Source organism: Mauremys reevesii, linkage group 9 (genome assembly GCF_016161935.1).
Source record: "Mauremys reevesii isolate NIE-2019 linkage group 9, ASM1616193v1, whole genome shotgun sequence".
Lineage (NCBI taxonomy): Eukaryota > Metazoa > Chordata > Testudines > Geoemydidae > Mauremys > Mauremys reevesii.
The window spans coordinates 7,555,710-7,582,500 of NC_052631.1; the positions used below are offsets into that span (position 1 = coordinate 7,555,710).

General features: G+C 59.5%; 2 protein-coding genes and 1 long non-coding RNA gene across 5 annotated transcripts in view; 1 reads left to right on the forward strand and 2 right to left on the reverse strand.

Moving 5' to 3' along the window:
• On the forward strand, nt 1-24,506 carry LOC120371656. Of its 2 annotated transcripts, XR_005584511.1 has the most exons (9): nt 1-468; nt 737-1,404; nt 1,631-1,745; nt 3,831-4,007; nt 5,149-5,374; nt 5,955-9,187; nt 19,638-19,750; nt 22,728-23,100; nt 23,805-24,506. It is a non-coding gene; the product is annotated as an uncharacterized LOC120371656 (long non-coding RNA). The 2 variants fall into 2 exon arrangements; XR_005584510.1 differs by lacking the exon at nt 1-468 and having other exon boundaries at nt 1,267-1,404; nt 5,118-5,374.
• LOC120371655 (mitochondrial ubiquitin ligase activator of nfkb 1-A-like) lies at nt 902-6,749 on the reverse strand. The gene is made up of 5 exons (XM_039487640.1): nt 6,610-6,749; nt 6,371-6,510; nt 5,260-5,347; nt 4,718-4,838; nt 902-4,347 (listed from the first exon to the last, which is right to left on the reverse strand). The coding sequence occupies exons 2-5, from the start codon at nt 6,485-6,487 to the stop codon at nt 3,621-3,623; spliced, it is 1,053 nt and encodes a 350-aa protein (XP_039343574.1). The 5' UTR covers nt 6,488-6,510; nt 6,610-6,749; the 3' UTR covers nt 902-3,620.
• The window catches only part of ECE2 (endothelin converting enzyme 2), a 22,243-nt gene continuing 6,969 nt past the window's right edge, over nt 11,518-26,791 (reverse strand). The window contains exons 5-19 of one of the 2 annotated variants that reach the window (XM_039487639.1): nt 25,575-25,699; nt 24,465-24,611; nt 23,781-23,846; nt 22,927-23,115; nt 21,080-21,222; nt 20,669-20,783; nt 19,613-19,723; nt 19,012-19,110; nt 18,517-18,594; nt 18,020-18,123; nt 16,978-17,088; nt 15,809-15,876; nt 13,992-14,182; nt 13,750-13,845; nt 11,518-13,159 (exon numbers count right to left, since the gene is read on the reverse strand). In XM_039487639.1, coding sequence (XP_039343573.1) covers nt 12,983-13,159; nt 13,750-13,845; nt 13,992-14,182; nt 15,809-15,876; nt 16,978-17,088; nt 18,020-18,123; nt 18,517-18,594; nt 19,012-19,110; nt 19,613-19,723; nt 20,669-20,783; nt 21,080-21,222; nt 22,927-23,115; nt 23,781-23,846; nt 24,465-24,611; nt 25,575-25,699 — 1,820 coding nt within the window. In that variant the 3' untranslated portion in view covers nt 11,518-12,982. Of the gene's footprint in view, nt 13,160-13,749; nt 13,846-13,991; nt 14,183-15,299; nt 15,364-15,808; nt 15,877-16,977; nt 17,089-18,019; nt 18,124-18,516; nt 18,595-19,011; nt 19,111-19,612; nt 19,724-20,668; nt 20,784-21,079; nt 21,223-22,926; nt 23,116-23,780; nt 23,847-24,464; nt 24,612-25,574; nt 25,700-26,791 lie in introns of those variants that run through there. The other variant, XR_005584509.1, reaches the window with a different exon arrangement.

Sequence of the window (26,791 nt, forward strand, 5' to 3'; positions counted from 1 at the left end):
TTGGCGTGAGGTTGCCATAGCGACAGGAAGAGCCAGCTTGGCTTTTCCAAACCTTGCTCCAGTTCCATCACCACCTTCGGTGGCTGCAGGCCTGGGCCCCGCTGCTGGCCCACGGGGCTTTCGTCCCATCGCTGCTCGCCAGCAGCAGGGAGAGTGGGGCAAGCGGCCAGCAGGCTGGCCATGCTCCATGGCAGAGGGGTCATGCCCCCCAGTCAGGACAAGGGAGGGAGCTGCTACTTCCCTGCCTGCCTCAGCAATGGGACGCCCCACCCCATGCACCCGCTGCCCTGCTCTCCCTTGCTATAGGAACTCTCAGCAGGCAGGCCCCAGGGGCGTAGGCTGGGGCATCAGTGGGGTTCCCCTGCTCAAGGGGCCCACAACGGGATGGGACCTGGCTGCTCACAATGAAGGATCAGTCGAGTGGCCAGCACCTTTAGAGAGGGGCTCACGGCCACAGCCCTGCTCTAAGTGAGTAGCTCTGTCTCCGCGGGGCTCGCCCTACACTCAGGGGGCCCATCCTCAGATTCCGTCTTTTTTTTTTTTTCCCTCTGCCTCTGCAGTGGCTGAAGACCACGTCCCTATGAATCCAACCCTAGGCCCACTGCACCCCGCCTCCCGCCATCCCTCCGCAAACGCTGTCCCCTCCCGCCCCCTGCTGGAGGCAGTCAGGAGTGCTTCCGCAATCGAGGCTGCTATTAGTGCATTGCAGAGCAAAAATGTTCATTCATTCCTGCAGGCCCTCAGCCTGATCCCACGCACGGGCGGGAGAAGGCACAGAAGTGTCCCTGCTGGGAGTAGCAGTTGAGATCTACGTTCGCTGCACCAGCCCCCTACCCATCATTCAGTCCCAGCACACCCCAGTGCTTGGGACAGGTCCAATTTCCAATCGCTCCTGTGCTAAGCCTCCTACAGGAAAGGGTGGGAGTCCATTCTACGCTGCCCCCACCAAGCCAGGAACGTGGGGTTTGTGGCCGCAGGAGTCACCCTCTCCCTCCGTACCGCCCAGGGAGGCAGCTACGTTCCAGCCTCAGGTGCCCAGATGATGTTTGCAGTTGCAGGCGCTGTGGGGTTTTGAGACTTACCGCTGTGAGGAGGTGACTGAGTAGGCGGCTAGTAACGAGCAGAGCCCAGCAGCACCAGCACAGGCCCAGGACATAAGAGCCAGAACCCGTTGGTGAACTTCCTGGCCTCTTGCACCTGACTCATCGCTCCATCTCCGCAGCCACTGAGTGGGGAGCTCTTGGGACCCCCCAGCCCCTGAGGGACAGACCACCAGGGGAAAGGAGCTTCTATAGAGGGAGGGGGCCCAAGGAATAATATCACTATGCAAAGGGGGGTTGGGGGAAGGAGTGTGATGGAACAGCAACAAGCTTCCCCAGCAGCACCATCCGCTCTCTGCTAAGGGTAAGTCAGCACCAGAGATCCCAGGCTCTGACTTGTGTTTTAGCCCAACACCACCTCCCACAAAAAACCCCACCGGACCCAGGGTTGGTGGGGCCTTGTGCTCAGGCGTTTACACAGCTGGGGAGCAGGGGGGGTTAGAGCCCAGGACCCTGGTTTAACCTGGGCTGGAACCTGCCCACTTTGCAGTGAGGCTGCAGGCAAAATGACTCGTATTGATGTCCTCCAGTGCCTGCCGACAAACACCCCCCAAGGACAGCCAAGGTCTCCTGCTGTTGGCTGGACCAGAATCCTGGAGCATCTCAGCACAAAGCCCCAGGGGCTCTGCCCCCAGCCACACACAGGTGAGTGGGGAAACACTGAGGCCACAGTACCCTGGGCAAGGACTTTGCTGTGGGGATGCTCACAGCTGGGCTAGGCTAACCCAGGCACTAAGCACTCAGGGTAACTATGCTGTAAAGACATGTCCTAAGTTTCCTCCGTGCAGGGTCACCTTTTAGAGGAGCTGTTTTCCCAGCATGCCTTTCTGGGGCTGGCCCTTTAAATATGGGTGAGCCAAATTACTGCACCCCTAAAGGAGCCATTTTGTAACAGGCTGCATCTCCCTCCCTGCCTGCTGGTAAGTACCTGTGGGGCTCTCCCCTCCTGCTGGGGTTTCATCTGCATTCCTATGTTGCCTGGGGCTACTGAATTGTTTTCTACCTGTGGGGCTGGAGTGTTGAAAACCAGCTAGTAAATGGGGCGGGGTGAGTACAAAGATCTGTAATGAGTAACTCGCCTCCTGAGAGAGCGATCCTCTGAAAGCCCTGCAGTCCTGCGCTGTGGTAGAGCATTTCTCCCTCTGGGGCCTGTCTAGGTGATCCACACAGCAGCTATGTCCCCCCACACCCCTCTTAAAAGTTAGCCCATCCTTTTACTAGTGTGTGGCTTAAAGAAAGACACAAGCCCAGCCTCTGAGCCGTCTCTTTATAAATAATGACCAACATTGATTCAGTGAGTCCCCCTTGCAGCTATGGCACGTCCTGGGAGCTGGGCAGGAAGGCAGCGCTCCAGTCAGGCAGCCCAGGGTTTGCAGGCAGACTTCCACCTGCGCTTTAATTGGGGGGCCAAACATAAGCCACCCCAATCCTTGGGGAGGGCCTCCACTGTGGCTCCTCTAAGTCCTCCAGCTTAAGCAGGGGAGCAGAGGGCTGTCCTCCTCCTGGGATCCAAAAGCTGGGGGTGGTTGGGAGCCGGGGCTGCTGCAATCCACCCTCCCATGCTTCAGCTGTGGCACTGCCTCAAACTCCCACATGTGGGTGTAAGGGGGGTTCAGGAGTTGGATGGTGAGGGAGGCACAGGGCCCCGGCTGCCGGCCTCACTCACAGGGGAAGCCTCTTCAATTCGATACCCTCACGCAGGAAACCATGAGGGGAAGACAAACATCCCCCCGCCCCACACAAACTGCTGCTGCCTGTGTAACATGCTGCATGGGCCTAGTCAGAGGAAATCGGGCACAGGAGGCACCAACCCTGGCTGTTTGGTTGTGCAATGCATGCTGCCCCCTCAGCCGGGCCCTCTCTGCCCTCAAGCCCACAGCCCCGAACTACCCTGAACCTCCCGTCTCCCCCCCCCAGCTTCTGCCAGCCTCTCCCCAGCGCGTTAGCTGAGCAGCAGTGACAAAGACGTGCTGGAAAAATAAACTCTAGTGTAAAATCTGGCCCCTTCACAGGAGCAAAACCACTGTGTCCAAACTGCATCCCCAGCCACTGAGGGAGCATTGCACCGCAGGCCTGCTGGGCTCCAGTCGGCCTCTCCCTGGGGTCAGCTCTGAGAAGGCCGGGCCCAGGAAGAGACTTGGAGGAAATTAATTCCCGACAGACTCTCCTAGCAGAGCTGGGACTGCTGGGAATAGACACGCTATGAGGCTTGTGGGGGGAAACTCAGCAAGAGCTTCGTGCTGAGTGATGCTAATTCAGGCCATGTACTCCAATCACCATGTGACCAGCACTGACGAGGGGGCTCATGAGCACACCCCCAAACCCAGCCTAGGAGGCGGTGCTTGCAGCATTCCCCCCCCCGCCACCCGAGGGTTGTGAGCTCACATCCCAAGTCACCACACACTTGTGGCTTGCACACTGCCCCCCAAGTTGCTGGGGTTTTATGGGCACAGTGGTGCTGCCTAGTGCCAGGGACTCCACTGCTCTTGCTCTGGTACCATTTGAAGCCCCTTCTCCCCCTCAGGCCTGGTAGAGGGGCACTACCCTGTCTATGGGGCTCCTGCAGATGGGGCAGGTGTGGCTAGGCAGAGCCTCGTAGCAGCGGAAACAGCAACAGACATGGCCACAGCATAGCAGGACGCACTCGCGGGGCCGTGTAAGGCAGATGATGCAGGCGTCCTCCGACGCATCCTCCCCAGACTCAGTTGCAATGTCCCCATTGCCCCAAAGGGCCTCGAACTCCCGCCGCTGCTCCTCCTGCTCCTGCTTGTGCCGGCGCTGCTGATAGGCCTGGCAGAGGGCATACAGGATCACCGCCACGCCTGTCAAGCCGCACAGCACCGCCGCCCCCTTCCAGAAGCTGCTCACTGACTCCATCTCCGCCAGCAGCGTCTGCCAGTCCCCCAGGTGCAGAAAGTAGCTGGACCCATCAGCTGGGGGCTGCAGGTGGAGGGTCCCATCTGGGTGCATGGCCAGCTCCCCGATGCCAGTCAGGCTTGCCCCCACTCGCAGCATCTCCTCTGTCTCCAGGAGGCCCTTGGGCTTCTCCCCACTCAGGTAGTGACTGATCAGGTCTTTGAAGCTGTGGGTTGGGTGCTGGAAGCGCTCATACACGGTCTCCAGGGGCAGCCGGACAGCCCGTAGAGGGCTCTCTACACTCACCCGTGTCACTGCCTCAGCACTGGGGGATGCCAGGGCAAAGGGCACCGTGTACACCTGCTCCGAAACCACCCGCTCGCTTTCATTCCTACAACCAATCAAGAGCACAGCAGCTGAGCCGGTGGCTCACAAGCGGGCCTCCAAAGGCCCTAGATCTGCCCTCACCCCACAGGCTAACCTTGCTCTACCTTACCCCACTAGTGAGCGGCCCTGGGGGACAGTCTGTGGGCCTCTGATGTAGCTGAGTCCCCAGCCCAGGCAGAACGAATCCAAACCAATCCAGGCCTGCAGAGCATACTGCCTCCACTGCAAGAAGGGAATCTGCCATCGGTGCAGCTCTGCCATGCACCGCAGATCTGCTGGCCCTGCATGCTCCCCCACACTGCCTGCCGCTGGCACCCCTCTCTTCCCAACTGTTCCCATCCCTCCCTCCTGGGTCTGCCCCAATGACCACTCACCAACTCCGGGCTAGGCTGTTCCAGATCAGTCGATGCTCCTTCAGAACTAGTTTCTGGATCACTCCCTGCAGCTCCTCGTGGTGCTGGCTGGATAGGGCTGCTTTTGCTGGCAGGACAATCCCTATGGATAACGTGGAGGAGGTGTGATCTTGCGAGGCAAACCCTGGTTCATGGAGCAGCTCCAGCTCCCAGAGCTGTCTAGAATTCCCCTGGGGTATAATTCAGCACAGCCCTGGAGGAGACTAGGTTTGACTAGTGGGTTGGGAGAGCTATAGCTGCTTAACTAGGAGTCCCCCTCCAAAAATTCAGCTGATTCAGCAAGGGGCGGTCTCCCCTCTGGGACCCAGGAAGGACATCCCAGGAGGTGTTTCTGAATGGCCACCCACATGTTGCTCTGCAGACTGGCCCTATCAGTGACTGTAATTCCCCAGTTACTAGAATGGAGATGCCAAACACACCAGGAGACGGCATGCTGCTGCTGTGAGAGTCGCTGAGAGATGGGCCCTAGTGCACCAAGCTGGATAAGTGTGCAAGGATCTTACCTTCTAAGGCAACATAATGCAGGCACTGGCCACTGGTGGCAGACAGCAGGTCAGGCAGACCATCATCTACCTGAAGCTTCGGGGCCTCCTGCAGAAAGAGAAGCCAGAAATGACAGTAAGCCTCAGCCACTTTCAATCTCAATGAGCTGCTACTCAGCTCCCGTTGGGGGGGAAACACCCACTCTGCCTACGCCTGGTTGTGCCCCACCTCCAGAGGCCAGTGGGTACCTCCCTCTTCCCTGGAATGTCTTTGGCCCCCAGGTTTTGCACTGTGACTTAATCCACGTTACTCTGCAGGCCGTGGAAAGGTGGCACTAATCAGTCCCTGGGGACTGGATGATTAGGGCACGTTGCAGGGGAATAGGGCCCCTTACTGGAGTCCCATCTTTCCATGAAGCTGACAGCCACCATCCAGCTCTAGCGCTTGTGTGGCTCTGCTGCATTTAGCCACTGGCAGCATCTCTGCCCATACGATTCCCACAGGAGTGGGCACATCAGACCCATCCCCGTGCAGCGGGCCTGTGCCAGGCATAGCTGGTGAAGCATAGCATGGCACAGACTCCTTTCTCAGATGTGCAGGTGGATAGCGAGGAATCCTGCAAGCAAAACTGCAGAGGGGTCTAGACTGAGCAATCGGGGCAGATGTGACCTGCCAAATCCCACTGTATGATTGGTCCATCCTTCTCTTTTAACAGGGAGACCCGGCCCACGGGGACTATCATGCCCAGCAGGCCGTACGCACTTCGGAAACTACAGGTCCCAGCATGCAGTGGCCAGCCAGGCCAGCTCAACTCAAAACCAAGTTCTGTAGGGGTACAGGTGTGTGCCAAGGCAGACAAAGGCCACCGAGGTGTGCAAGTGACAGCGACGCAGAGCACCCGGGGGCATTGCCGGCACGGGGGTGCAAACAGGACGGCCAGAGCCAGGGCTGCGCTGGCTGCTGTCCCTGGAGGTGGAGCGCTGCAGGCTGGGATCTGTAGGCCCCGTGGCTGAGCCCTGCGAGGCAGGGAGCAGGTCCCCCCTCCCCCTTGCCCTGTTTGGGCACCTGGACACCTGTTAAGGGGGCCCTGGGCTGGGCAGCGTTTGGGGCGCGGGCCGGGGGCCCCAGTACCTGGATCCGAGCCAGCGCCTTGGCCTTCTTCCTGTACAGGTAATAGAAGAGGCCGGAGAAGGCCAGGCTGGAGGCCAGGCCCAGCAGCTCCCCGGAGGTGACGGGCAGGGCGTCCATGGTGCCGGGCAGGGGCGCCGCGACTGCAAGGAGAGCACACGGGGGGCTGCCCGTTAGCCCGGGGCTCCCACGTGGGGCTGGGCTCGGGGGGCGCCCCGGGGGCCCCTTACTGGGAGACTCACCCGGGCCTGGGAGGAACCGCCCCGCTTCCGGCGCCCATTAGGGCTCCAAGGGCCCAAGAGGCCAGGACCGTCAGGGAGCCACAGCCCCGCCGCGCTGCCCCCTGGGAGATGGAGTCCGGCCGCGCTCGGCTCCTGGGGGCCGCCGCCGCGGTGCCGAGAGCTCGTGGAACTACAGCTCCCAGTGTGCACCGCGCCGCGCCCTAGGGGTGCTCGGAACTACTACTCCCGTCGAGCCTTGCGCCGCGCAGACCTTTAAAGGGGCGTTGGAGAGGGGGAGACACGTCGGGCTAAGGGCATGCGGCGCCACTCCAGGGACTACGGCTCCCGTGAGGCACTGCGGCGAACGCGCTGGCCACGGCCCTAGAGTGGGGGGAGGGGCACGCGGGGCGTCGGTCCTCGCTACGGGGCCTGCAGCAGCCCCGTTCTTAATACAGGAACACGAGGGGCTGGTCCTGGCCCCAAGGGGCAGGGGCGGTTCAGACTTGCACGCTTTTCATCTCCCTGACATGCAAACTTCTCCTCTGCTGCACGCTAATCCCCCCTTGCACTCACATGTTGGGTTGTTATTGTAGGGTCGCTCCCCAGGCGGGTTTGTTGTGGTAAGTTGGCTGAGAAGTACTGGTACTGATACTGTATTAGTGTTATCGCAAGGGATGCTAAGAGCTGTGCAGCTTATACTGGCTGGTTACTGTTGGGTTGTCCCTGGCTGCCTGTGTAGTGGTGTGTTATTGTAGGGTTGCTCAGGGAACCTGGACATATTGGTTTGTCAGAAGGGCAGCTTATGTGCCCTGGTCTTGAGTTGCTTATACAGATGACAGGATGTCTTTATTCTAATGCCCACTAGAGAACTGGTGGGGAAGTCTGAGAGGAGGAATGCTGTTTATTAGAGCAGTGCCCGGCTGGCATCGAATGGCAGCACAGTCAGGGCTCTTCCTGAGTGGGCCCCGAGCAGACCTTCTATCACTGTTACCTTGTGGTAGCACCAAAAGGTGCCAGCATGAACACACAGCCAAAGCATCTACAGTCTAAAATGAGCAACATGGGAATGGGGAGAGAGACGGTTGGAGATCCTGTATTTAAACAGACATAGCTGCATTAGCTCAACATAGATACATTTGCTTCCTAATTACATAAATTAGGCCAGTGTTTGGGTGCACAGGCTGATGCACCTGAGGCCCAGATTCTACAGTGGAGCCAGTGCGAATGTGGATGCTCACCATCTTTGAAATTCAGGCCCAGGAGATGTCACGCTGCAGCATAAACCAGCCAAGTTGTTAAAAAAAATCAAGAGTCGGGACCCCCAAAATCATGAGATTTTAATAAATATATAAATGGAGGTGGGGGGTGTTGGAGCCTTTTGGGGACACAATTTCCAGTTTTTCTCTGCAACCAGGAAGGGCTAGTAATTATCTTTGAAATTCAAATTGAAATCCTAACATCATCCCATGACTCCAGGAGCTGGGGTTTTAAGAAAATCACCAAATGTTGCAAATCTTGTATAATTGCAAGAGATGGGAACTTGGTTTCGCAGCCAAAGATCAGAGATGAAGGTGTCTGTTGAAAGGGGGCCAGGGCAGGCTCTAGGCCTGGGTAGGCAGCGCATCACACCTTCGCATGATATTGTATTTTGGCCAAGGAGAAACCAAGTTGGTGGCCAACATGGCAAATCTAGGGATTGTATGTGAAGGAACCGAACTGCTGTCTGGAGACTGGCATTTCTCAGCAGGCTTTGGTGTGTCATAGAATCTCAGGGTTGGAAGGGACCTCAGGAGGTCATCTAGTCCCACCCCCAAGTCCACCCTATGTGGGTGAAACCTGCCCATGACCTCCTGCCCTTGAGCAAGTGACTCATGGCTGGGAGCAGCAGGGGAATAACAGAAGCCCAGGGCTTGTCTCCACTGCAGAGTGAACTCAGGCTCTTCCTCAGGTGTTGCTCCAACCTCACTCCTGTCCACACACACAACCCTCTCACCTAGCTGGCCTATTCTGGGGTATTGGCTGAAGCCCAGCATGGGTGCAGGCTACCCCACTGGAGTGCTGATAGTCCCCCAGTGCCTTCCCACAGTTCTCCCAGTCTCCCCAGGACAGACAAGTTCTCCCCCAATTACCTGGGAAGGAATCACGGAGCCGCTCAGCTCGCTGCAGGGCTCAGAGCCATGGGATGTGCCCCCAGCAGTCCTAGCAACACATGGAGGAGTGCAGCAGGACCGGTAGTTTGGGTAGGGCTTTGCAGTGGGGAGGTGTGATGGGGTCTGCTTACCCCGCACTATCCCAGACAGGGTTAAGCCCATGGTATTGACAGCGGAAAGTCCCGCCTCCCTGGCAAGACTGGGCATGCTCCAAGTGCTCTAGTAGTATAAAGGGAGGGAGACCAGCTCATTCTGGGCTGGAGGCCACAGGGGAAGGATCTGCCTGGGAAGCTCCTGCAATGGACCAGCCACAGCCTCTGACTGCACTGGGAATTGAAGCTGTTCATGACCCACCTGCACCCTGGTGACTGGAGGAAACCCTGGAGATGACTAGCCCTGCTGAACATAGAGAACCCGACATCTCATGGGAAACCCCAACACAGACTCTGGTAGGAAGTGACCCAGGAAGGGTGATGGAGTGGTACCTCCCCCAAGGGGAAACTCAGCGTGTTTTGGTAGGATACCCCGCCCTGCTGAGTCAGTGGCAAACTGCTACGCCACTGTTAGGGCCCTGGGTTGGGGCCTGGTGGAGTTGGATGGGCCCGGGCCCCCCTACCGGGGCTGCCCTGCACCGAAGGGTGGTGCTATAGACTCTGGCCGCTAGGCCATGCTGCCCAGACCCTAGGGTCTTGGACCATCACACGAGGCTCACACCCGATTAGGCATGCCCAGGTGCGTATGCCCAGGTGTGTATCAGTCGAGTTAACTGGAGCAAATACCCGCAGAATGGAGAAGCAGTGAGGTTGTTCCTATACAAGTGGTGCCTGGGGAGAGGAAGGTGGGGGTTGGGTTATAGGCCCAGGTGTGTTCATACCCAAAGAAGCTGGCATACGGGGAAGCCTCAGTCCCTCCCTTGTGCAGGAAGCCTAGCCCTCAGCGCTGAGCCTGTCAGGAAGTAGGAGAGGCCGCGAGGAGGAGGAGAGGATGAAAGCCGGAGGGTGAGATGGCGTTTTCAGAGCTTTCCTTTCATTTCCTTCTAGCATCTGAGAAATTCACCAGTCACTCACTAGCTCGTTTACATGTAAAAATAACCTCTCCAACCCGCACCCCCAAGTCGGGTCTCTCGGGTTGCAACGCTGGCAGGGGAAGCAGGCGTTTCTGACAGCTTAGGGATGACTGACCACCTGCCTCAGCTTCAGAGTCCGCTGTGGTTGGCCAATGAAAGGATTGAGTCCTTCCCCTCCGGCTCTTCGCTGCTTGGGCCTCCAGATCCTGGCACTGCTGCTTCTCAGTTCAGGGCCCGGCTGGCACTTTGGTGCTGTGCTGCAGTGGACCCACGTGAAAGAGCCCTGCCTGGGGAATTGCTCCGGAGCACGTGTCTTGGGGAGGTCTGGCAGCTGGTCCAGGGGATGCAGAGCTGCTGCTCCCACAGTGGCTATGCAGCCTGCCCAACTCCAGCTGGTGATGCCACAGTATCCACCTTCATTCCAGCATGTCTGCAAGGTGTGGAACGGGGCAGGGGAGGGGCTTCTATTTGCTGCAGCTCCTGGGATCCTACTTCATTCCCCAGTTTCCTTAGGGCCTTACTCCTGCAGCCCTTACGCTGTGGGATGGCCCGGGTGGGGCAGGGAGCCCTTTACCTTGAGGTCAGGGCTCCAGTCTGGCCTGGCTCAGTAGTGCCAGAGGTGATACCATCCAGCAGCCCCATGTGAAATGAATGGAGGGTCGAGCTACAGTGGGCAGTAATTGGCTCCTTGTTGGCTAATGAGTGAGTGGAGACTGCTCTCCCCTTGGGGGGGCAGGGGGCAGCGTGAGGCCTACCCTGCTGCTGCCCCGGCAGGACCTGTTCTGTGGCTACGTGCTGCCTTGCTCTCCTGGGCTGTCGCTCTGGCTCTTTACATCACTGCTAGATGCCCTTGAAAATTGTAAATAAAACTGCATGAAATGGACCCCAACTCTTGGTGGCTGTGGTGGGAGACGTGCTGGTTTGGGGGGTGCATGTCCCCATGCTACTATGCGTTCAGGTGCATGCGGGCTCAGTGCTGGGGCCCTGCTGTACGGGGGTGCATGGCCCTTACCTGAATGGGGGTGCTTGTGGGAGAATGGACTCCATCAACAGAAGCTGAGGGGCTCCCATTGCTTTATTATGAGGAGGGGAGGGGTACAGATCTGCTAGGGAAACGGGGCCCCATCTCCCTAGCAAATCAGCGTGACTCCAACTGGGGTTAGTGCCACTCCATCTCCCTTAGGGAGCAGCTTCCCCTCGTGGGGGATAGGAATTGCTTTGTCACTCCGAGATTCAGCCCTGCCTGTGTCACTCCCCTAGTTAGATAGGGTGAATATAGGACGCCGGAGGGCTGATGGTGCCCCATACTGGGGCGGGGTTAGGGTTGGTTGAATGACCTCACTTGTACAGTTGCAGACTTCGTTCTTTCTTTCCATGTAACCTAATTTCCAGCCTGTTCAAGATTGGTGTTTTTGGAGACGGTTCACAAAAGTCACTGCTAGATTGTTAAACTGGAGTTAAGACTGGAAAAAGTCCCCCTGCCCCAGCCCAGCCGCCTGGGAATTTCCTTAGGTTTTTTTTACAATGTAAGAAGTGTTCAGTGTCAGGATCTCCCAAGGACCTCACACGCTGCACTCCCCAGACTCCGCCCCACCGCCAGTCTGTGTGGTCCCACTCCCCACAGAATCCACCCCTTCCCCTTGGGTCGTACCCTGCCTGGGGCTTATCCCCATCTCCCCTGGGACCGTGCAGAGTTAAGAACAGAGCCCAGGGTGAAAGTGGAAACTGCTTTTAATCGTTAAATAAATCCATCAAGGACCACCCAAAGCTAGTCCAAGGCACCAGTCCCCACCGTAACCAACCAATTCAAGCAAATGGGGAGTTTCTAAGCCAAGCTGGTTTTGGATTACAATGAGCCTAAGAAGGTTAAGAAAATGCCCCAGAAGCAAGAGCAGCTCACGGTCTGAAGCTCCCAGCATTGTCTGATCCCACTCAAACGATCCAGAAAAAGCCTGCCCTGGCACACAGTTGGGTTAGTGGGAGGGAAGCTGGCAGGGGATCAGAGTTGGTTTAGCACAGGCAGCTTGTTTCAGGGCTAATCCTGGGGAAGATCCCATAGTCAGAGGGGATCCTCACGGGGTTAACTGCTGCTGTTCCATTGAGTTTAAAAAGATAAAAAATTCTCCCCCTGCCAGCTTGGCACTAGAGGGTGCTGGGCTGCTGCCCTTCAAACCCAAATTATGCCTCATCTCCCTGTGCCAGAGCGGCAGTAGGGGAGCTGCACTACGGCCCTTTGTGTCCTGGAGGGGTCCCGTCTCCCTGCATCCCAGCCTGGCAACAGGGGCACTGTGCTGCGGTGGGTGCTGTCCTTCCTACCCTGGCCATGCCCATCCCTGGGATGACGCCAGGCCCCCGAGGCTCTCTGCCCCATCCCACCCAGTGTTCCCAGAACTGGCCTTGTCTACTCTAGCCTCTTTCTTCAGCGCCCACCCCCTTCCTTGCTGCAGTGCCACTGCTGCCCCCTGGCGGGGTCACTGCCGGCGCCATTGGGCATCTCAACCTGCTCTAGCAGAGTTAGATCACACGGTGGCTGTGTGGCCCAGGCCCTGCCGACGCCGGCACTCCCAGCATTGCTCTCGTTGGAGGGGCTGTACCCAGACTAGACCCACAGGCCGGGGCTGTAAGGAAAAGGCTGGTGTTGCCCAAAGTGAGCCACTGAAGGCTCTCACCCCATGCCCTGCTTGGGTGGGCAGGTCCCCATGACCCTCTGCTGGGGAAGGCGGAGCGGATTGATTGGCTGGAGTGGGGCTCAGGCAGGAGACCCTGGGCTGACACTCCTTGCAATGTACAGTGCTGGCAGGTGCTGATAGTGGGGATGGGGTCAATGGTACAAGGGTGGAGTATGACCAAGCCAGGTGGGCTGGGTTCCAGGCTCCACCCAGCAGGTGGTGCAGGAAAACGCGGCTCCTACACTCCCTCCTGGAGCTCTGTCTGAGATGGGAGGAGCCTGCAGCCTGCACAGGACAAGCCGCAGCAGAGAAGCTCAGGCCACTGGCTATTCCCAGAGATGTTCCCCCACATGTCCCCATCCGAGAGGCTGGGAGGGAGGGGGCATGGCTCTGGGACTCTACGTGCGTGCTCCTGCCTGCCTATGTCCTGGGGAAGTTGCTTGGTTGTGTATGTACGGATTCTCTGTCCTCCTCCCTGGCTGCGTGCCTCCTTGCCCTGCGGCCCCTCTCTACCACACCTCACAGTGCTTGCCGGGGTTCATGGGCGAGCCCACCGGGCACTTAAAGTGCTCAACAAAATCCCTGGAGTTGCTGAGGGTGCCGATGACCCGGAACTTGTCTGGACTGTGTGGATCGGTGACCAGCCCCTCGTGCGAGCTTTCCGGCGTGCGCACAGAGCACCACACCTGTGCAAGGGACACAACAAGGACCAGGATTAGGGAGGCACAGCCCAACACCTAGCCTCGCTCCTGCACCCTCTTCTCAGCTAGTTTCCTGCCTTGGGCCCCATGGGCCAAGGCTGCCCTGCCCTGAGACAGGGAGTGTACCTCCCAGTGCAGCAGTGACCCCAAGGCTGCCCCGCTGGGGAGGTGGTGGATGGAGCTAGGGGAAGATGGAGTGGGCCTGACCCTTGGTATGGCTCTGCTGGGCCAGGATGTTCCCATTTGACCTCACTGAGGAGATCAACTGGTTCTCTTCTCTTGGATCTCAATACTGCAGGCTCGGGTCTTTAAAAACCATGGCCCGTTGTTCCCAAAATGGAATAGTATGGAGCTGTAGGTTAGCACTGAGGGGCACTGGCAGAGCTGTTGGGGGAGTGGGTGGGGTGTGTGTGTGAGAGTCCACAGCTGGAATAGCAGGGGATTGCAGGTCAACAGCAGTGAGGGACATCAGCAGAGCTGTCTGTGGGAAGCCCAGGACTGGAGTAGCAGGGGGGCTGCAGGTTGAGATTGAGGGGCATCAGCAGAGAAGCTGTTTTCCCATTCCAGATCCGTACCTGTGCAAATCCTACAAAGAAGAGCTGGTTGTTGGTGAGCCCCACGGCAGGCAGGTGCTTCTCCTCTCCATTCTTCTGCAGCCAGGCTTTGTAGGCCTGCAGGGAACCAAGAAGGCGTGCCGTGAAACAGCAGCAAACAGAGTGATGCTCCCTCAAAATCAGGGGGCGGTGGGAATTGAACCCTGGCCTTAGGATCTGTTGTCCATCCCCCGCCGGAGGGGCAGGCTCGCTGCGTTACTCACGTTGTATGCTGTCTTCAGGCCCCCGTTGTCTGCAATGTTCTCGCCCAGGGTCTGCTTGCCGTTGACGTGCTCTCCGTTCACCAGGTACTTGCTGTACTGTTCCATCATGCACTCAGTCCGGTTCTTAAAGGCCTCCAGGGAGGAGTTCTGCCACCAGGGACGCAGGTTTCCCTCCTTGTCGTATTCTCGACCTGGAAGACAACCCGGTGCATGATAAATGGCCGGAGGAGGAGCTACCAGCAGCGACAGGTCTATCACCTGCACCTGTCTCTGGTGCCTTCTCAAGCAGCCCGCTATGGAACTGAGCCATGACCCCCAGCACAGTCGCAGTTCCATCCCGAGCGGCCCCCAGCATGAAGGATGTTGCAAGCAGCCCAAAGGCTAAGGTAAGTTACAAGGGTCCATGTGATGGCTCGACAGGGGATCTTAAGCCTGCTGCCTCCATGAGTGGGGGTGTCCGGCAGAAGAGGGGCTGCTGAAATGAAGAGGGACATGAAAAGGGAAAAATCAGAGGCACAGACCAGTCAAGCTCAGGGTGGGGATGGAGCACCTGCTCTATGGGCTTCAGGATTCCTCCCTACCCATGGTGCCTCTGCGAGTGAGCAACAGGGAAAGGACAGGATCATCTGCGGCCAGGATGGTGGCTGTGCAGCCTTGGAGACGGACGGCCTCATCTCTCCAGCAGGAGCTGCCTGGGCAGCAGCCGTATGAGCTTTCCTTGACCTGCTGGGACCCCTTTAGAAGAGGAGATCACACTTCATGGCCTGCTTGGTCCTCGGCTTCTTCAGTTGCTAACAGTGGGGTCAGTTGGCACTGGTTGTGCTGGTGGCTTGTCTATCTGGCAGGAACTGGCCAGGATCTCAGCTCGCTTCACCTCAGCCACCAGAGAGTCCTGGATGACTTGCTCTTTCCCTGCCACCCAGGGCTGGCTATGACCCAGCAGCCTTGAGGTGAAAGTCTCCATGCCTGTTCTCAATGCTCTGAGCCTGCAGGCCGCCTACCCTGATGGTGGTGCTCTCTGTACCCCTGTAAGTATGGGAACTCCACCTGCTTCTCAACCAGACCCCCGGGGAGTGAGTCTTGGCATGGAGGCTCCAATCACCCCAAAGCTGCCTTTTGGGTTCCACCATTGGCTGTGGCCTAGCAACACTGCACAGCATGCAGAGAGAGGATGCAAACAAAACAAACACGAGTCCAGCTGGAGAAGGGGGAAGATCCCCAATAGCCACAAGGAGCAGTGTGGAGGGGGGGAACTGGGAATCGCCAGCCACTAGCCATGGCTCGAGATGCAGAGACATGGGTCCTCACCAAGCAGATGGAGCAGAAGCGAAAGCTGCACAGAGAAGCCTGGGGAGATGCCTGCAGGTGTCACCTGGGGAGACAGGAGGACAAACAAAATGGGGAGGAGAGCCAGCCAAAGGGAAAGGACATTTTGAGGGCTGTGAAGAAGCTAACGTGGGCAAGAGGTGTTGGCCGTGCTGCAAGAAGATGACGTGGGGAAGCACAGGATGGAATGGATGGCAAGGCCACTAGTGGCCCAGAGGAGAGCAATGTCAGGAGTCTTTGCGGGATATGTACAGAGGTGCTGGGCAGCCCCATGGTGCAGAGGACAGGATGAGGCTGCGATGAAGAGGAACTGGGAGCTCTGTGCCGGGAGGAATGGGGGGGATAGCGTCCCCTCTCTATCCAGTATAAGGACTGTTTGTTTATGGTGTCCCTGAACCAAGCGTCCTTTCCAATAGTGGCCCTGGTGCATTCTTGGAATGGCAGGGTGTGCGCGTGAGACTGGGGAGCCTGACAGGCCAGCTGGGTCCTACCTTGGTCATCGAACGCATGCGTGAGCTCGTGCCCCATCACTACTCCGATGCCGCCAAAGTTGAGGGCCCTGGGTGAAGCCAAGAAGAAACCCTAGTTTATTGTCTAAGCTCTTACCATGGTCCGTATCCCAGTGGTATTGGAGCCTCCCTGATCGCTGCTCATGCAGCACCGTGATTCAAGCCCATGCTGCGTTTCCAGAGCTCCCTGGTGCCCTTTTGATGAGCAGGCAGTGCAGAGTGCCAGTGGCCTGGATGCCCAATGGAGGTGAGACTCCACTGACTGAAGCACGCGTCTAGCTAGGAAACCTGCTCAGGATGACTGCCCGTAACAATGCATTGCACTAGCAGGGCAGGCTTGGCATAGATCCTTACCTAGAGTCTGTTAGCGTCACTGTTGGGCAAAGTGCAAACTCTGCCAAGCCAAGGACTGCAGTGCCAGCTTGCTGGGAGCCCAAGGTTGGCACCCAATGGGCATAAAATGGATCTGTCATTAACTGCCCTCGTTAACACCAAAGGCTGGCCTGTGGGGAAGGCTGCCAGTCCTAGCAATGGGCCTGACCCTGTGGCTAGAGCAGTGCAGCCTGTGGAACACCATGGACCAACCATTGGCCACCCTGCGGGGATGGTGACGCTTGCCGGGCCTCTTCCATAGCACTGGCGCTAAGGCCGCCCCCTTCTCTGACTCCCCGGGGGAAGGGCTGAGGCAGGGCCTGCCCTCTCTTGAGGGTGAGAAGGGCAGTGAGCAGGCACAGATGCTCATTACGCTGGGCCAAGTGTCTTCCTGTGACCGCTCGCCCCACCCCGAGCCCACAGCCGCCGTTGGCAAGGCTGCTTCCTAGGGGCCCGAGGGAATAGCAGAGGGCAGTAGTGAGTGCCAACCCCACTGGGATCCTCTCTGAGCGGGGGTGGGTTTGGGACCGCAGGGAGTGGGGAATCCTCCATTAGTGCTTGGATGGCAGCAGCTCAGACCCAGAGCGTCTCTGCCCTGGAAGCTCCACTCCTTGCTCCCGGGACCAGGTGCTGCCCCTGGGCGATAGCGGGGGTTGCCCAGATCTGAGTATACCCAGGGATCTACAGCTGCCAGTGGGTCTCATGCCCTCTCCTTCCCCAGCCACTTCCTGCTACGCACACAGGCATGACCCAGCGAGAGCCCAGAGCACCAGACGCACTTGGGGTGGTTGCGGGCGTAGAAAGGAGCCTGCAGGATCCCAGCTGGAAAGACGATCCCGTTCTTGGTGGGCAAGTAATAAGCATTGACGGTCTGCGGGGTCATGCTCCACCTAGGGAGGGTCAAACGTGTTAGGCAGCATCTCCCCCTGCACCTGGCGTCTTGCTAGCAAAGGACCAGGGCAGGCTGCAGCAGGAGGAGCAGCCAGCCATACACGGGGAAGCTCCTCTCCAAACTCAGTGTTAAGAGCCCCAGAGCCCATCTTATCATGGCGCTTTTGGTCTGGCCAGAAACGCTCGGCTGAAGTGCTGGGAGCTGGTTGAGCCTCGCACCTTTGTAGCAGTCAGTCATCTGTCTGAGAGCTGAGATCTGTCCCAGGGACTGGGGCCGGGGTGAATGAGCCAGAGGCTGGCCAGGAACACAGCAGGCCATCGGCCCCCTTCTCTGGGCTCTTGGCTCCTCTTTTTCTATTACAGAGGGGGCAGGTGGCTGCCGGTGTGTGTCTGATACAGTCAGAGCCAGGTGGGTCCTGGCGTGTGCCTGCATTGTGGGGTGTGAACAAGTGCGTGGGTGCTTGTGAAAGGGTGCACGGCTGCGTCGGTGCCAAGAGTGGGGTTGCCTGGGGAAGTCTTTCAGTGGGACTGCTCAGGCGAAATGCTTCTCAAGTGAGCTGGGAGTCCCCACCTTAGATGGAAGGAGCAAACTGCAGCTGCCGCCTTCGCTTTCCTAAAGGTGCAGTCTGTGGAGACTACATCTCCCAGCATGCAGTGTAGCCAGCCAGTAGGTTCCAGGTAAAGCATTGCATGCTGGGACCGGTAGTGTCCACAGGCTGCAGCTCCACCTTGGAAGTGAGGGAGGCAGCAGAATGGGGCAGGATCTGCCTTTACCCTCCCTAGCAAGAGACTGACAGCACCAGCCACACCCCAAAACTAGCCCCCAGGCCTCCCGGTCATGCACTCTTCATATGGGACCCTGCCTTGCCCCTCCAGCCCGCTCCCTGCCGCCGTGGGTGGGAAGGTGCCCATGCTGCAGCGGCTCCTTACTGGTCCCGGTTCGGGGGTTTCCGCAGCTGGTCGGCCATGACCTTGGCAGAGAAATTGTAGAAGTTCAGCATGTTCTGGAAAAAGGAGTCTTCAGAGACTTCATACTGAGAAAGAAACACAAGGGGCTGAGATGGGCTTGGGCTGCACCGCTCCACCCTGCAGGCTGGGTACGGGGTGGGGGGTCTGAAATGGGCTAGGGCGTGCCCCCCCCAACCCCACAGGCAGTGAAGGGGTGAGATGGGGTAGATAGATCACTCTAGGCACTCAGTTACAATAGCAATGAGGGCTTGGATCCCATCCCTACTGAACAGCCCCACCAGTGGGCCCACATACCCTGGGTGGGACATGCAGGATGGGCGCCGGGCAAAATCTCACCCACCCCAATCAGACCCTTGGTTCACTGGATCCCTGCCCTGTGCCTGGCACAAGCAGCTGGGAGCGCCTTGCAATCCCAGGGCCACTCTTGGCCCAGGTCCCTATGCTCAAGGGCCACCTACCCCATCGTAGACGTCGTCCAGCTCCTTGTTATCGAGGATGAAGTCCGGGAAGCCGATCATGTCGTAAATGGCATCTGCCTGTGGAGAGAGGGGCGAGGGCAGCGGCTGAGATCGTAGCGGGGTGAGCAGAGGGAGAGACCTGGGAGCTCCCCGTATACAGCCCCGGCCCCTCCAGGGGAAGCGTGCGCGGGTCACAGAGGAGCAAGCGTTGCTACTCCGGGGCGCACGGGGCTGGGGTTCCCTGCCAGGGAGCCAGTGGGACTACGTGCCTGGGATTTCCCCCACCACCAGAACGCCCATGTCCCGGAGACCAGGGATGCCCCTGCCTCGTGTCTCATGCCGGGGGAGTGCGCAGTGGCAGCAGTTGCAGGGGACATTGCCTGGAGAGGGATTATTTGGAATCAGCTCTGACATTGTCTCCCCTCTAACTCAGAGCAGGAGTTGGGCTGACCCCCCTCCCGCTGGGGTATGGGAGGCCAGCGGAGCAGCCGTCACCTTCTCCTTAGCGGCCTGTCTTGTCGTCCTGTCCATCCAGTCAAGCTGGTCCAGGGATTCTTCAAAGGCCGTCCGGATCTCGCTGATCATCTCCTCTGCCTATGGGGGAGCGGGAGAGTCAGTTCCTCCCACATGGCCAGCCTGCACCCCCCCCCACCCCCGTCCCCTGGAGACTGTCATGCAGCACTAGCCCTGCCTCCCAGCCCTAACCCCTCTGTGGGGACTGCCCTGCTCCTCCCACGATCCCGGAGCGGAGTGGTTAGAACAGGAGGGCAGGTGCTGCCAGGCTGAACTCCCCTCGCCTGGGCGACTGGTGGGGCAGGGAAGTCCCTTCTCTCTGGTCTGCGTACCCCTGCCCTTTGATGCACAGAGGCACCTCGAGCTGGGGCGCTCACCACTGGTGAATTGAAGGGCTGCAAAGGAATTGGGGAGGGGTAAGAAACAGGGGAAGATAAGAGAACTTGGGATCTGCAGAGGAATCGGAGGGTGGTCTGCAAGAGAACTGGGGTATGGAAGTTTGGGGGGCAGTGCAGGGAGAAGAGGGGTTGCAGGAGTGCTGGCAGGGAGGCTAGAGGGCTCGGGGCGGGGCAGGGCAACTCACAATCTCCTTGCTGTCTCTGTCAAAGGTGGCTTTCACGAACAAGGAGCCCAGGGCGAAGCCCAGCGTGTCGTCGGTGTTGGAGATGCAGGTTTGCCAGCGAGGGGTGCAGGACTCCAGAGAGAGAGCGAGACAGACAGGGTGAGACCTGAGGAGGGTTGCGATGCGTCCCTGTGTCCTTGCTGGCCATGCTGGAGGGCAGGGGCCTGGGCCGAGCTCACACCCTGACACAGGAGGACACAATTTCTGGCCTCCCAAGTGCTGCTGCAGAGGGAGAGGGCTCCCTCCTCTCTGCTCTGTATGGCCTGCCCATCATTTCATCGAGGAGCCCTGGGGCTCAGACCTAAACCCAGGTACGTCCCTTCGCCTTGCCTCCTTCCAAGGCAGACGGGCCTTCATCTGGATGGGGAACCCCTCACGATCTCTGCCTGCCCCCTCTCAGGCTCTGCCAGGCCGTGCTGGGGTGCTGGGGACACACACACATTCAGGGGCTCGGTCCTGGCCCTTTCCCTGCCTGCAGCCTCCTGTTCGCTGGTCCCCGCGCAGGCGGCTGGGCCAAAGGGCTGAGCTGCTCCCGCCCACAAGGATCCCCTAAGCTGAGGCCTGTCGGCATCTCTACGGGATGCCGGTTGTGTTGCCTTACGCTGCCCTGAGTTCCACCGTCCTGCTGTGCTGCACTTCCCTCCCCCGCCCCAGAGCCCCCATGCGTTTCACTAACCCCGCCATCACCGCCCGGCTGTCCCAGCTCGTCCCCATTACCCAGCATCCCCTGCTCGCAGCCAGCAGGGCGCACTCTGACTCTGACCCAGGGCTGGAGGCTGTGTGATGCACAGGCATCTTCCCCTTAGCGGCCTCTCCACTCACATCAGTACCTCCTTATCCCATGCCCCGGACAGGCCAGGTCATGGCTGCCTGGCTGAGGATCCTCTGGGATTTCCCTGGGGCATATAAGGTGGTAACACGCACAGGGCACAGGATTCCCCCATGTGCATAGAGAAAGGGGCCTCGGGGCTGATGCCAGTGGCTCGGCCCGGTGTGCCCTATGCAGCAGCCCCTCACCTTCTTGGTGCCATAGAGGGTCTCCAGTAGCTTCTCCTGGGCCGTCTCAAATCGCTGGTCGAGGCTTGAGGCAGTTTTCTGAACCAGGTTCCAGATCATGTAATTGTTTAAAATGCTGCAAATGACAGAGCCACACTGATTCCTTGAGACCCCAACCCTGATAGGAACCACCCTGAGATATGCCCCCCATTCCCCACCTCCCCATCCCACCCCTGATTGGCATGACCCTGAGACACCCCCCCATGTCCCAACAGGCACTGCCCTGAACAGATACTCCCTCACCCGCAATGGACATGGCCCCTGCTTCCCAATGGGTGCTGCAAGGTGACCCCTGATGTCATTTCGCTGGTGCCCACCAGCCCCTCAGACACAGAGGGCCCCGAAGCCCCTCCCTCCGGCTGGGGCTCTTACCTTCTGTCCGTGCTGTTGATGAGCTCCGAGACCTGCTGCAGATACTCGCGGCCAAACACCACCACGGGCTCCGCCTCGCTCAGCTCCAGCGGGGCCAAGGCATAGGCCATGTAATCCAGCCAGTCGATGGCGGGGGCCAGAGCCTGCCAAGACATGGGGCTGTGAGGGGGGGCGCGGCTCCTCTCTGGCTCCGAGGGTGGGTTCCCCAGCTCTGGGTAACTGGGGCTCCCTCCCTGCGAGGGAACCCCATCCCACAAGGCAGCCAGGGCAGATGGCTGGGTTTCACTGGGGCGGCGGGGGATGCATGTCCCTGGAGAAACACCTCAGGTTCACTCCAGCCTCCCATCACTTAGACTCGCTGCCTGAATCTCTGCCTTACTCCCAGCCCCCTGATCCTCTCGCATCCCTGGCCCCTGCCTCAGCCTCCTAAGAGATCTCTCTTCCCACTAGCCAGGATTGCATCTCTCCCTGTTGCCATGGTGACTGGTTGCTTGGTGACCATCGCACGATGACTAAGGCTGGCTTTTCTATAGTGCCAGGAACTTCAAAACTGGGGTGAGGGTCCTGGCATCCCCTTCCCCAGCACAACAGAATTCAGGGCTGAGATAGCAGGGGACTGTGGGTCGGGATTGAGGGGCACTCACGGAGCTGTGTGTGCGGAGCCCAGAGGTGGGATAGCAGGGGGCTGCGGATCGGGACTGGGTGTGTGGGGACCCCAGAGCTGGGATAGCAGGGTGCCATCAATACTGAGGGGCAGGAGCAGAGCTGTGGGGGGGACCCCAGTGGGGTAACAGGGCACGGTGCAGCCGGACTGAGGGGCAGTGGTGGGGCGGGACCCCAGTGGGGTAAAGGGCACGGTGCAGCAGGACTGGGGGGCAGGGGCAGTGGCAGAGCTGGGGGGGAACCCAGAGGTGGGTAGCAGGGCACGGTGCAGCGGGTCTGGGGGGCAGGGGCAGAGCTGGGGGGGAACCCAGAGGTGGGTAGCAGGGCACGGTGCAGCAGGTCTGGGGGGCAGTGGTGGGATGGGACCCCAGTGGGGTAACAGGGCACGGTGCAGCGGGACTGGGGGGCAGTGGCAGAGCTGTGGGGGAACCTAGAGGTGGGTAGCAGGGCATGGTGCAGCGGGACTAAGGGGCATCAGCGACTGAGCTGGAGGGAGACTCTCCCCCAGAAGCTGCTCATTCTGGCTGCCTTTGGGGATGCTGACGCCCCCTTGCGCCGCTGGCCCCAGGGAGTGAGTGTGTTGCGCCTGGGGGATGGTGGAGGCATTGCATTGCAAGCCTAGCATTGGCTCCTGGCTGCTTAGGATGCTGCTCAGCCAGGCCTCCAGCATTAATGACGCTCAGGCAGCTGAGCAGCAACCCCGCTGGAATCCTAATGAAACCCGGGTGGGGGGGATGGACAACAAAGAGCCCAGCAAAACAGAGGCCTGGAGTGTGTGGGGAAAGCAGCCAGGGGCTCCCGGGGGAAGCAGCCAGGGGCTCCCGGGGGAAGCCGAAGGGGCACAGAAAGGGGCTACTGTCTTCCCACGTGCCCTGGGCTGGGCCCTCACACTCTGCCCAGGCAGCTCGGAAATGTAACACAGAACTCAGATCAGTTGAATTCCTCTCTCTGTTTTCATCCTGAATTTTTCTCCCAGCTGTTCCAGGCCACAGTGGGACCCGCCCAGCAAATGGGAGCCTCCCGCTACCAATCCCCTGTCACCGGCCAGCGGATAGAGCCCAGCCCCTGCACACAGCAGCACCATGCTGGTTCCTTCCCCGCCCCGGCCCTTCACCCACCTCCAGCAGCACCATGCTTGTCCTCTCCCCGAGCAGCACCGGGCTGGCCCCTTCCCCAGGACCCACCTGCAGCTCTGCGATGCTCATCTTGTGATAGATCTTCTCGTCATCCCGCCTCTCGTCCTGGGGGACGGTGATATTGGCCAGCAGGGTCTCAAACTCCAGCACCTGCTCCATCTGCTCCTGGGTGGAGACCTTCTCTCCACCCAGCAGCATCCCCAGCTCCACCATATAGTCCAGGTAAGCAGCCAGCACCTGTCACTCAAGCGAGAGGCAGTGGGGTTAGTCACCTAGGCAGGGGCAACCCCACACAGTCAGTCATGGGCTGTGGGGGAGTTCAGCTCCCTCAGATCTCGTGCTCTTAAATCCCCAAACCTCCCCCCACCAGGATGTCCTGCCAGCTGGGTCCCAGCACAGGCTCCAATCCAGGATCCTAGCACTCGGGGGTCCCTTTCCTTCAGCCCCTTGTGCTCTGGGGTCAGGCATATTCCACCCGCTGGGCTGGATCTGCGTCAGGAGCACAGGAAGGTGTGGGCCCTACCCAGGGTGTTGGGGTGGGAATGTGCATTTCAGAGCACAAAGGCCTCTTGGGTTATCTCCGAGATGGGGCACACAGTGGGGAGGGTTCTGAGAAGAGCCAGGAGACTGATTAGAAGATGAGAAAACCTGCCTGATCATGAGAGACTCCAGGAGCTCCACCCTATTTAGCTTAAAGAGAAGGCTATGATCAGGCTGAAAGTACCTACGTGAGGACCAGATATTTGATGAGGGGCTCATCGGGCTGGCAGAGAAAGGACAGTGGCTGGGAGCTGAAGCTAGACCCATGAAGACCGGAAGTCAGGTGTGAATTCGGGCCTGCTCATGAGGCCGGCTCTGTGGAAGGGATGGTGTGCATGGGCTGTCCCCACCCAGCCCCCTACCTTCTCATTGGCTGTCTTGTTCAGGTAGTAATCCCGGGAGGGGAGGAAAAGGCCTGACTGATCCACCTGGAGACGGAGAACAAATGAACCTGGATTGCATAGCCGCAGCCACTGCTCCGTAGCACAAAGCCCCCTGCCCTGCCTCCACATCCAGTCACCGCTATTCCCGGGAACCAGTGGGGGTGGAGGAACTGGAGCAACCCTAGCCCTCAGCAGTAGACCAGGGCCATCAAATCTGACCTGTGGGGAATCCCCAAGCGGCATTCACCTCCCCAGAAGCAAGAGGCTGAGGCACCTTCCTGGGGTCTGTATGTGATGTGCCCCCAAAACAGTTACTGTCCCCACTGAACCCCTCTCAGTGTGTCCCCAGGTGGGAGGGGGCAGGCAGAGGGCTGGGCGTCTGAACGGGGCCACTTAAGCCCAGAGTCAGAAATACCCAGCCATGATAGTCCTGTGCTCCCTCTGACCCCCTGTGCTCCTTCTGTCCTTGGCTAGGTTTCTTTATGGGTCCTTCTCCCCCACGGCTGGCTGGCTCCTCCACCCCCAGTTTGTGGTGACGGTGTTTCCGAGCGAGGGGCAATGGGAGAGGTTTTCTTTGGGCCCATTGCGCGCTGGGAGCTCGGTGTGAGGTTCTGGCACAGTGCCCCCTCCCAAGTCCTCACAGGGGCAGGGTCGCTGGGCTACCTGAATGACGTTGCTGTTGGAACTCTTGGAGTCGGCGCCCACGTAGACCGTGAAAAAGGGGGCGGCCCGGTAGGTCCCCGACACCATCTTCAGAACCTCCATGAAGTTGCTCTGGTTCCAGGGCCCAGTAATATTCCACCCACCAATCTGCAGGAAACAGGAACGCAGGGACTTGGGCTTGTGCTTCTCTGGGTCACCAAATTCCCCTGGCTTTAATCTTCCACCTTCACACCCAGCACGGGAGAGACCCTACACCCTGCCTGTGATCCATGCACTATACCCCAGCACTAGGGGGCTGTGCTGCTGCGAGGTGCTGCTGGTGTGCTCCCATGTGCTGCTGGTGTGCTCCCATGTGTCCCCAGCCTAGCACTAGTGGGTGCTGCTGGGGATGCTTCCCTCCAAGCTCTGCCTGTGCCCCGCCCCCTTGCACACTGGCCCTTACTGGCCCTGGGGGAGCTGCCCTGTACACCCTGCCTGTGTGCCCAGCCAAGCACGAGGGGGCACTGTGCTTCCCACTAGGCCTGGCCTGTGCTCCGTGCACACCACCCCTGCCTAGCAGAAGGGGGCGCTGTGCTTTGAATGTGAACCTGCTGCGTTACCCCAGTCACAGAAGCAGCCTGGTGGCCTGTCCCCTTCAGAGGGGGGTGATTCTCACATCACTTGCACTACGGGAAATATAACAAATGGGGTGGGGGGGAGGCAGGAATCACAACCCTGGAAACAGGGCTCAGGCCGGCCCGTGCAAACTCCCACCCCTGCTAGTGAGCCTTGCCCCGGCCTGGAGGGACCCCGGCCAGGGAAGAGAGCAGCTCGGCACACGGCTCCTCCGCTGGCGCTGTTCGGTTGTAACAGGGATGGGAACGCTCTGTGTCTGGCAGCCTGGGCTGAGACCCGGCAATTCGTCTCACCTGTGCCCCAGAGCCATGCCCACGTGGGAATGGCATTCGGTCAGGCAAAGGCTCCCAGGGCTCGGCCCCTCTCCAGGATGGTCTCCCAATGGAGAGACTTTTCCCCTGCAGAGAGGTGAGTGTGCTGAGCAGCCTCCTTCCCCGACCTGGGCTCCCGCCCAGACCTCACCTTGGTCTGGTTCCCCTCCCCCCCAGCACCCACCTTCTCAATCAGGTCCATCAGTGGCTGGGAGCCCAGCTCCCCGATTTTCTGTTCCTTCAGGCAGGACAGGTAGTAGCGCTGGGTCTTCCTCTCCGCCTCGCTGCTGGAGTTGAAGGTGGCGTTCTCTGTGGAGTGGATAACGAGATGGATTCAGTCATTTCCTCCCTTACAGGGGGGCTTTGTGTACATGGAGGGACCTTGGAGACAGGCCCTGGTCTCCTAGAACTTCGTGCCTGTGACCGTGCCTTATGCCTGGGTCCCGTCCCACCCTCCTGCTGGAGCCTCCTGTATCGCCATGTAGTCTCATGCAGGTTAGGCTCCCCCAGGTTATATGGCATGATCCTTACCAGTGATGGCACCAGGGAACTGTCCCCTGCAGCTGCCCAAGGGTCTGCCCAGGTGCATCTGGTTTGTCACCGTGTACCCCTGGCTAGTGCCGGCAGGGGACAGACTGCCAGATGGCATGCCACCCTGTGCCCCGGCCAGTGCCAGCGCAGGACAGACTGCCAGATGGCATGCCACCCTGTGCCCCGGCCAGTGCCAGCGCGGGACAGACTGCCAGATGGCGTGCCACCGTGTGCCCCGGCCAGTGCCGGCACAGGACAGACTGCCAGATGGCGTGCCACCCTGTGCCCCGGTGCAGGACAGACTGCCAGATGGCATGCCACCCTGTGCCCCAGCCAGTGCCAGCGTGGGACAGACTGCCAGATGGCGTGCCACTGGGTGCCCCAGCCAGTGCCGATGTGGGACACTGCTGGCCAGTGTACCCTCTCTAAGGCAGAGAGAGCAGGGAAGCTGATGCAGGATACAGACCTCAGTCTATCCTGTGCTAGTTCCAAGAAGCTGTAACCTAGCAATATATGCCAGCAGCCGAATGCCCACATAGGTTATCGCCCCACCCCTGGCACCAGCACCACCCAGGCTGGGCCCACTGGCCAAATGGAGCCAATCCAGGAGACTCATCAGCCTCTGTGCTGTCCGGCCGTGTCGGGAATTTCTCCTAACCCCACCCAGCATGTGTGTGGGGGGGTGGAGGGGGAGCCCCTGCATCCCTGATCGTATGGGCATTCTCCCCTTCCAGGGCAGGCCCTGGGGAGCTGATCCCTGACGACCCAGGTCTCTCCTGGCCCAGCCTGGGCTGCATTTTGTCCATACAACCCACCAGGCGCCCTCCTCCAGTGCCGCCCTCCCCGATTCTCTGTGCCTGTGCGCAAGGG

What these genes read in the sequence shown, in the direction of transcription:
- LOC120371655 (XM_039487640.1), bottom strand. Translation starts at nt 6,487, where the DNA reads ATGGACGCCCTGCCCGTCACCTCCGGGGAGCTGCTGGGCCTGGCCTCC. An exon ending in AGGCGCTGGCTCGGATCCAG is followed by an intron (nt 5,348 to 6,370) that starts GTACTGGGGCCC and finishes CTCTTTCTGCAG; the next exon opens with GAGGCCCCGAAGCTTCAGGT. An exon ending in AACAGCCTAGCCCGGAGTTG is followed by an intron (nt 4,348 to 4,717) that starts GTGAGTGGTCAT and finishes GATTGGTTGTAG; the next exon opens with GAATGAAAGCGAGCGGGTGG.